The following is a 9,098-nucleotide window of genomic DNA, read 5'->3' on the forward strand; positions in this document are numbered from 1 at the left end:
ATACCTGTCCATCGTAAAATGGAGAACCTGTGACGTGTTCCTTTAATGGAATTCCAGACCGACGTCCAAATGAGTTGGTCACAGTGAGACGTAAACATGCTGCACTTTAAGATTGAGTCTAAGATCGGGTGACAAAGGCAGGTCACAGAGTAATTGCCAAGGTCAGCTCTCGGCCAGGCACTGCTCTAAGTGCTGTGAGGCAGTGGTCCCCAACATTCCTGGCATAAGAACTGGCCTCGTGGAAAGCTGTCCTTCCTCAGACACTGGGTGAGGTGGTGTTGGTCCCAGGTTACCCAAGCACACCAGATCCGCCTACACCCCCGTCTCCCCACCACCACATCATAGTATACAGTCAAATAGTCACAAAACAGTAGGGGTCACACTCTATGAGAATCCACCAGGAGGGGGCCCAGGCGGCAATGTGAGCAATGGGGAGGGCTGAAAATACAGAGCCTTGCTCACTGAAGCCCCCTACCCCTAGCTGCATGTTGCAGGGGAGGTGGCCCTCAACAGGTCAAGCACCTCGGGGACCCCTGCTTTAAGATGTTGACTCAATTTGAGCCTCTTAACATCCTAGTGAGTGGGTTGCTTGTTACCCCGATACTCAGAAGCGGTACAGGAAGGTGAGGTAGCTTACCTAAGTGACGTCACAGGAAATCATAAAACTAGCCGTGGAACCCTGACTCCACTCTTCCACCTCTGGAACTCGTACAAGGCAGTTCTGTTCATGTAAGATCGTGTTCACTTAAAACCAAACATCAAATTTTTTAGCGCCACGGTTATGGTATGGCCTTAAAGGCAAATAGAGGACTTAGACACAGACTTAGGAGTGTGGTTACCCATGACAGGAGGGCCAGGGGGTGAGGCTAGAGAGACACAGGGGACTTGGCAGCCTGTGGTGATCTTCCTTTCCTTCGGCCAGGAGTTGGGTATGAGCATCTATGCGTCCTGACCCTGCAGCCTTACATATGTTCATAACAAATGCTCAGTGTTACAAGTAATTCAAAACAGACAGAAAAGCCTGTGGCCACTGAGGGCTCTGGGGCTCCCTCTGGCCCCCTTCACAGAGCACCTCCCCAGGGAGGAGAAGCAGCAGCCGCGAAAAGACCCGCCGGAAGCTGGAGGGAGACTCCACAGACCTCAGTAACCAGATGGCTGAGTTCCAGATCCAGATTGCAGAGCTCAGTATGCAGCTGACCAAACAGGAGGAGCTCCAGGCCGCCCTGGCCAGGTGAGGCCCAGCCCTCCAGCCCGTATGTAGATGGCCGGAGCCGGTGCTTTCTGCTTGCTTCCTGTATTGTTGTAGTTATATGCTTCCTTCTGCCACTGTCTTGGTGGAACCATTTCCCACCAAATGGTTCCTATCTACTTAGAGCACGGTCTAGGGAATCTTTGTCTTTCGTTTGTTCTTTTGCTTGTAATCCCAGAAAAGGCATCCATTACTCATTACTGTCACCTGAACGTGAGAGTCCTTTCCTTTCCTTTTAAAATTGGCTATAAGCATAGTTTTTTTCATTTTTTAGAGGTGTTTCAGATTCACAGCAAGACTGAGCAGAAGGTAGAGACTTCCCATTACCCCCATCTACTCATGCGCATGGCCTGGTGCAGTGTCAACATCCCTTCTGGAGGGTGCATGTATTACTGGGGAACCTACCTTGATAACTCATAATGATTCAATAGCCATAGCACATTTCTATTTTCACATAATTGTAGTCATCTGAAATTGTAGCATTCTCGTTTTTTCATTTAACATTTTAATTTTTGAAAATATTTAAATCTTGGTACCAACAGTTGGCGTAATCGCTATGTCACTGGACTCCCATGTAGTCGACAGCAGTTTGAGTCCCAGAGCGGGTGGCTTAAACTCACGCTGGACACGTGTGCATGTGTGCCTAGGATCCTGAGAGGAGGATGGAGGAGAAGGGATTGCGGCGTGACCATCCCCTATGGGGGGTGATTTCTCGCTTTCTGTCTCTCTGTCTCTTTCTGTCTTTTTGGCGAGTACATGCACACTATAGTAAAAACCTCTCCAAAAAACAGAAAATAGTTTAAAAAAATAAATTTAAATCTTAATCAGGTAAGTAAAGCTTTCCAAATCTCAAGGTGGGGTTGCCCTTAAACCTTTGGGATGCCTTGGGTATCGTTTTTGCTGAGTGATCTTTTTTTTTTTTTTGAGAGATTTTTCACTATAGGGCGCGTGCGCTCGCTAGACAGACAGAGAGAGACATAGAGATAGAAAGCGAGAAATCACCCCCCATAGGGGATGGTCACGCCGCAATCCCTTCTCCTCCATTCTCCTCTCGGGATCTTGGGCACGCACGCACATGCGCCCGGCGTGAGTTTTAAGCCACCGGGTCCAGGACGCGAACCGCGGTCGACTACGTGGGAGTCCAGTGACATAGCCATTACACTAACTGCTGGTTCCCTTGCTGAGTGATCTTAAGTGCCATGATTATAACTGCTAGAAGCATCTTTGTCTGCATCTCTTTTAAGGTCTTTTCTGGAAATTGCTTCTTGAAGGTGAAAATGGCCTCAAACTGATGTTGTTGATCTCTGGCAGAGTGGAAGAAGAAGCCACTCAGAAGGACATGGCCCTGCAGAAAATTCGGGAGCTGGAGTTTCAGATTTCCAAACTCCAGGAAGACCTGGAGTCTGAGCGTGCTTCCAGGAATAAAGCTGAGAAGCAGAAATGGGACCTTGGGGAAGAGCTGGAAGCACTGAAAACAGAGCTGGAGGACACTCTGGATTCCACAGCTGCCCAGCAAGAGCTCAGGTGTGCACGGGGCTCGCTGACTGTGTCATAGAGGGTCAGGTGGCAGCAAAGGAGAGGCTTTGGCTTCTGAGGAATGAACCCTGGGCCCCTGAACACACAGTGGTCCTGTTACTTACCAGAAAGCGTGAGGGTCCCTCAATAGTTTCTCTCTACCAAGTAGAAGGCCTGCTAGAGGACTCGGCTCAGAATTTGGAGTTGCAGGGGTGGGCTTTAGGGCTGAAAGGGTACAGAGGCCTCTCCACAGTGTCTGCAAGTGTGGGCCACAGGACTGATAGCCAAGGAGGGAAGCCCCTGATTTGGAAGCCTGCTTAGGGCCACCTAGGGCCTTGCCAGGCCTCTCTGCAGCCATGGAAGGGCCCGATGGCAGCATCGTCCAGGTCCTTGGCCTCTGCTCTCATGACACTTCTCTGCTCAGGTCCAAGCGTGAACAGGAAGTGAACATCCTGAAGAAGACTCTAGAGGAGGAGGCCAAGACCCATGAGGCCCAGATCCAGGAGATGAGGCAGAAGCACTCGCAGGCCGTAGAGGAGCTGGCAGAGCAGCTGGAGCAGACGAAGCGGGTGCGGAGGGTCCCCTGCACCTGGCGGGTTGGAGGGGCTGTCAGGAGGGACCTTCCGGCCAACCGTGCGCTGGGCCTCGCAGTCTCTCACCCAGCCCGTAGAACAGAGCATTTCCAGTGTCAGGCTGGCCAGGCTGAGTCCAGCCCTAGCCCTCAGGTTCTTGTTAAAGTTGCGCTCTTGCCGTTATTCTATTCAGCAACCTGCCAGGCCAGAGAATTTCAGGATATCGAAGCACCCAAAACTCAGGGCCCCGGTGGTCCCTTTTCTGACTACGGGGTTGTCTTTAGAACCCCTATGGTGGTCAGCTGGGGTCTTACTGAGAAAACTCTTGCGATGTGCATCCTGGCTTCTTTCTTGGTCAGGCAGCTGAGGGCCGGGCAGTTCCTAAGCAGGACAAGTTGTACCCCCTGTGGCTTTTTGCTCAGGAACACTTGGTGGCAACTGGACACGTGGCCACCTACAAAGTGTCCTTGGAAACATCCTTGCCCATTTGTGTGCCGTCAACTTCCACCTGGAGCCGTGCAGGTTGAAGCCTTCTCTTGTCCAGTGACCCTTGAACTCGCTGATGACCCTGCCACCTGCTTGGTGTAGACTAGAATGGGATTGTCACGGTCATTTCACAAACTTCACTTTTATGTTTCTTGAAAGAACATTACATTATACGTTCATATTTTTAAAAATAATTATTTAATATTGCTTATTCACTTATTTATTTAATTTGACCAGGGAGCAATAGAATGAGTGAGAGATAGAGAAAGAGAGAAAGCAAGCCGCCAGGTCTGGGACTCAAACCATGGTTGACCATATGGGAGTCCAGTGCCCCCAACCACCATGCAACCAGCTGGACCCTGTACATTATTATTTGTTTAAAGAATAATTTAACTTTATTCATTCCTTTAATTTGACCTGAGAGAGACACAGAGAGAAGAACATTGAGATAGCATGTGTCTAGGTCCAGAACTGGAACCTTGATCAGCCTTGTGGCAGTCCAGCATTCTTAACCACCACACCACCTGTCGGCCCCATGTGCGTTAGTATTTTAAACATCACATTTCAGAGAGGCTTTACTGGAAGTCTAGCTACCAACAGTTGGTTTCTCTCACTGTCTCATGAACACTGCAGAGTCTGCACCAAACACACCTTATACTCATGTTCCCACTACCCTGCAAAGGAGGCCGGGCAGGGATAATTATGGAGGGGAGAATGCTGAGGCCCTCAGTGGTGAGGACAGGTGCCCAATGTCAACAGCCTGCCAAGAGGCCCGAGCCATCTCTGTCCAGGGCTCTTGCTAACACCCTTGCTACTTCTCCAGAAGCATCCATTTCCGGGTCTGCATTTGACAGTTTTTGAGTGCTGACAGAAGGTCCAGCCTCGTGTCAGGGCATGGGTGCCCCACTTACACCTTTGTTCGTCCCCGCCCCTCCGCCCAGGTAAAAGCCAACCTCGAGAAGGCGAAGCAGACCCTGGAGAATGAGCGAGGGGAGCTGGCCAACGAGGTGAAAGTCCTGCTGCAGGACAAAGGGGACGAAGAGAACAAGCAGAAGAAGGTGGAGGCCCAGCTGCAGGAGCTGCAGGTCAAGTTCAACGAGGGCGAGTGTGTGCGCACGGAGCTGGCCGACAAGGTCACCAAGCTGCAGGTGAGACTTCTGCCGGGACCTCTAGCCAGGCAGTGGGCCTCTGGAATGCCTTGGTATCAGACAGGCCTGCATGCCTAGGCTCACTCTCTCGCTCTCTCACTCTCTCTGGTTCCTCAGCGAGGCCTCCATGTCTCGGCTTGTGATTTAGGTCCAGCATTGCCTGCAGGAGCCTAGGTGGTACCCCGAGCAGGGATGGCCGGGTCCGTGACCTTTCTTGCCCTCCCTGTGCAGGTCGAGCTGGACAACGTGACCAGTCTCCTGAGCCAGTCCGACAGCAAGTCTAGCCAGCTCACCAAGGACTTCTCCACACTCGAGTACCAGCTGCAGGACACCCAGGTAAGGGCTTCCAGCTTGAAGACCAGACTCTGCCCACGCAGCGTCAGCACCTGTCCAAGGAGGCTGTGGGTTCTCCCTTGGTTTTTACGTGGCTGTCCCGAGTCTGTCCCTCCTTTGAGAGGTGTGGGGGGCCCTGAGGCTCTAATGTGCATCTCCTAAGCACCCACAACCCCTTGTCCTTGGGAGGAGGAGCTGCTGCAGGAGGAGAACCGGCAGAAGCTGAGCCTGAGCACCAAGCTGAAGCAGATGGAGGACGAGAAGAACTCCTTCAAGGAGCAGCTGGAGGAGGAGGAGGAGGCCAAGCACAACCTGGAGAAGCAGATCGCTGCGCTCCACGCCCAGGTTGGGGGTTCAGAGTTGAGGCTGGATTCTGTGGGAGGGGCATACCGCACACATTGTGCCATTGACTGGTCCCCACTAGTCCCCCCACCGGGAGCCCACTTCTGCACTCCCTAGACCAGGGCCTGGGGCTTTGTGGAATCCAGAGATCCATGAACTTAGATGAGGGCATAGCATGTCTCAGTTTTCACCAGGCCCTAGCCTCACATCAGCTTATGTCTCTATAGTGAAACCAGGAGATGGGCCGTGGTAGCAGCAGCACCTACATGGGTCCTGTCATAGAAGGAAATGGCTGGTCATTGCATGACAGCTGTGGCTAGACTCCTCCCAGCTCCAACGTCATCACTCCGATCCTTCATGGACATTACTGGCTGATGTGCCGAGCAGCCATGGGTTACAGTACCACTGCGTTGTTCGTAATTAGTTGGCTTGGCAATCCTACGTATTTAGTTTATGCGTTTTTTAAAAATGCCAGAGGGCACATAATCTTGTTGGAGGGAGACAGGGAAAGAACTTCTCCGCAGTAGAGGGTAGTCTTGCCACAGTCCCTTCTTCATGTCTTTCTTCTTTTGGGAATTGGGGCGCATACACACGCTTGGCATGTTTCTCAAGCCACCAGATCTGGGGCTAGAACTGCACAGTCAGGCACGTGGGAGGCAGCCATCTTAGCAACCACACCACTAGCTGGCCCTGTCTTACACATATTGAAATACTGTCATAAGAAGGAGTCCATAGGCTTCTCTAGATCCTGTCTTGGGATTTCTGTGTGCGAGATCAGAAGACCAGAACTGACTCAGATGGTTAAGAGTGTGCCCACAGGGTATAGTGGCCGGCCTGCTTGAGTGCTGAGCTTTACCTGCAGGTGCACGGCCTGGGAAGCATGTGGGGTCTGCCATTCTTCATGCTTCCCCTAGAGGGCTCTGTGCCTGCTCCCTGGGAGAGGTGAGGGAGGCCTCCCCTGTGGGGTCCTCAGTCTTAGGGAAACTTGCTGTAGATGAGGAGGCAGAGTCCAGTGACAGCGGGCCTTGAGGCCCACCTCCCCTGGCCTCCTGCAGAGCCGTTCTATATTGCGCGCAGTTGGTCAGAACCCAGGTGTCCCAGGGACGGGCGCACTGCCTGAACATTTGCCCTTAAGGTGATTCCTGACTCTGCACGCACCCAGGTGGCCAACATGGAGAAGAAGATGGAGGACGGTGTGGGGTGCCTGGAGACGGCAGAGGAGGCAAAGAGGAAGCTCCAGAAGGACCTGGAGGACCTGAGCCAGCGTCACGAGGAGAAGGTGGCCGCCTATGACAAGCTGGAGAAGACCAATACGCGGCTGCAGCAGGAGCTGGACGACATCCTGGTGGACCTGGACCACCAGCGGCAGAGCGTCTCCAACCTGGAGAAGCAGCAGAAGAGGTTTGAACAGGTGCGTGGTGGAGCACAGCCCTCAGCGGCAGCCCTCATCGTGGGCAGCTGTGTTGTATGAAGCCCAGGGTCACCCAACTTCGCACACAGGGGACTGACTGTGAGGGGAAGTGCTCAGAGTCCTCTGTTTCTACAGGCTGCTGAGGTCTGGAAAGAAAGCAGTTAGAGAAGGTGTCTACACAACAAGCTGAGGGGACACTCTAACCCTTTTTTCCTTTTCCCCTTTGGCTTTCTATAATGGACTGGTTTTGCAATCATTTAAACGTTTTTGTCTTGTGTTCCTATTTCACTCATTGTCAGAGATCTGAGGCAGCTTACAGAGATGCAGACGTTGGGACTAATAGAACAATGGCATGACCTGGGGTCAGCAGGTGTGGCTGTATGGGCCCCTGTGTGTCGTAGCCAGAGGCTGCATTAAGACAGCCATGCTTGTGCATTTCTGTATCCCTCTGGGCATATTAACACAGGAGTGGTGGGGTTAAGGGCTGCCATAGAGACTATGGTCCTTAGGGTCACAAAACGTTCTCCCTGGCCCTTGGTGAGAACCGTGACCCACCCATGGAATAGGAAGATAGGAAAAGGCACAGGCAGAATGGGCCCATGCAGTGACCATACCCCAGAGGGACAGAAGGGTCATTAGTGGAGGGCCACAGTGGTATCTGCTGCTAAGCAGTCAGGCTCAGAGTCTCCTCATGGTAACACCAAGCAGTTGTTTAAGAAAACCTAAGCTCCCCGGTTCTGAGGGTGAGCGATTTCCCGTGGGTTTTTATGGACGGCCCCTGTGTCATGGGGAGGGTCGCTCCCATGAGATGTTCACACTACACCTACGTTTACACCTGGCACTAGAGGTCGTCCTCGCCCTCGTCCAGTTAGAGCTGTGTGTGTCGTACCGGGAATCTGCTGCCCTGACTTACTGTCTGGGCCCTGCCCCTCTCAGACCCAGCATCAGGGTCCTAGTTCTTTTTTTTTTTTTTTTTTAAAGTCGTGCGCGTTGGGGGTCCTAGTTCTCCGGGGAGCTTGAGCCGACACCCTGAGCCTCATGGCACCCATGTCCTTGCAGCTCCTGGCCGAGGAGAAGACCATCTCTGCCAAGTACGCAGAAGAGCGTGACCGGGCGGAAGCGGAGGCCCGGGAGAAGGAGACCAAGGCGCTGTCGCTGGCCCGGGCCCTGGAGGAGGCCATGGAGCAGAAGGCGGAGCTGGAGCGGCTCAACAAGCAGTTCCGCACGGAGATGGAGGACCTCATGAGCTCCAAGGACGACGTGGGCAAGAGCGTCCACGAGCTGGAGAAGTCCAAGCGGGCCCTGGAGCAGCAGGTGGAGGAGATGAAAACCCAGCTGGAGGAGCTGGAGGACGAGCTGCAGGCCACCGAGGATGCCAAGCTGCGGCTGGAGGTCAACCTGCAGGCCCTGAAGGCCCAGTTTGAGCGGGACCTGCAGGGCCGCGACGAGCAGAGCGAGGAGAAGAAGAAACAGCTGGTCAGACAGGTGAATGCAGCCCCACAGCCCAGAGGTGGGCTTTCTTCTTCACTGACTCCACATGGTTTAGTTCTCCCAGTCCCTTCCTTTCAGTCCCATGTCCCGAGGGTCAGTGGCTCACCCCTGGAGTGTGACCAGAGATCCTGATTGGTACCCGTGGACCCACAGGCCTGGCCTGTACCCACCTGGCTCACGGGAGTGGGTTCCGTGTGCTGGTCCAGCCTCCTGAGCCGCCTCCTTCCCCAGGTGCGGGAGATGGAGGCAGAGCTGGAGGACGAGCAGAAGCAGCGCTCGTTGGCAATGGCTGCTCAGAAGAAGCTGGAGATGGACCTGAAGGATCTGGAGGACCACATCGACACGGCCAACACAAACCAGGACGATGCTGTCAAACAACTGTGGAAGCTGCAGGTGAGGTCCACTGAACCCAACCAGAGCTGGCTGCACACGACAGTGCCAAGACACAGCACCAGGCCGGACACAGGTGTGGCAGCCAGGGAGCGCTGCAACGGCCACCAACCCCTCTCAGGCAGGGTCCTGGGTGTCCTGAGCCCCATCTCACAGGCAGG

The 9,098-nt window shown here is 53.6% G+C and overlaps 1 protein-coding gene across 1 annotated transcript in view; it reads left to right on the forward strand.

Annotated features, from left to right (window-relative positions):
* LOC114006470 (myosin-9-like) overlaps positions 1 to 9,098 on the forward strand; it is a 37,436-nt gene that overhangs the window by 23,619 nt on the left and 4,719 nt on the right. The window contains 10 exon segments of the mRNA XM_027769030.1: positions 1,068 to 1,098; positions 1,100 to 1,231; positions 2,561 to 2,773; positions 3,189 to 3,333; positions 4,764 to 4,970; positions 5,202 to 5,306; positions 5,496 to 5,648; positions 6,808 to 7,056; positions 8,116 to 8,541; positions 8,779 to 8,955. Coding sequence (XP_027624831.1) covers positions 1,068 to 1,098; positions 1,100 to 1,231; positions 2,561 to 2,773; positions 3,189 to 3,333; positions 4,764 to 4,970; positions 5,202 to 5,306; positions 5,496 to 5,648; positions 6,808 to 7,056; positions 8,116 to 8,541; positions 8,779 to 8,955 — 1,838 coding nt within the window.

Source organism: Tupaia chinensis, unplaced genomic scaffold (assembly GCF_000334495.1).
Source record: "Tupaia chinensis unplaced genomic scaffold, TupChi_1.0 Scaffold148234_1, whole genome shotgun sequence".
Classification (NCBI taxonomy): Eukaryota; Metazoa; Chordata; class Mammalia; order Scandentia; family Tupaiidae; genus Tupaia; species Tupaia belangeri.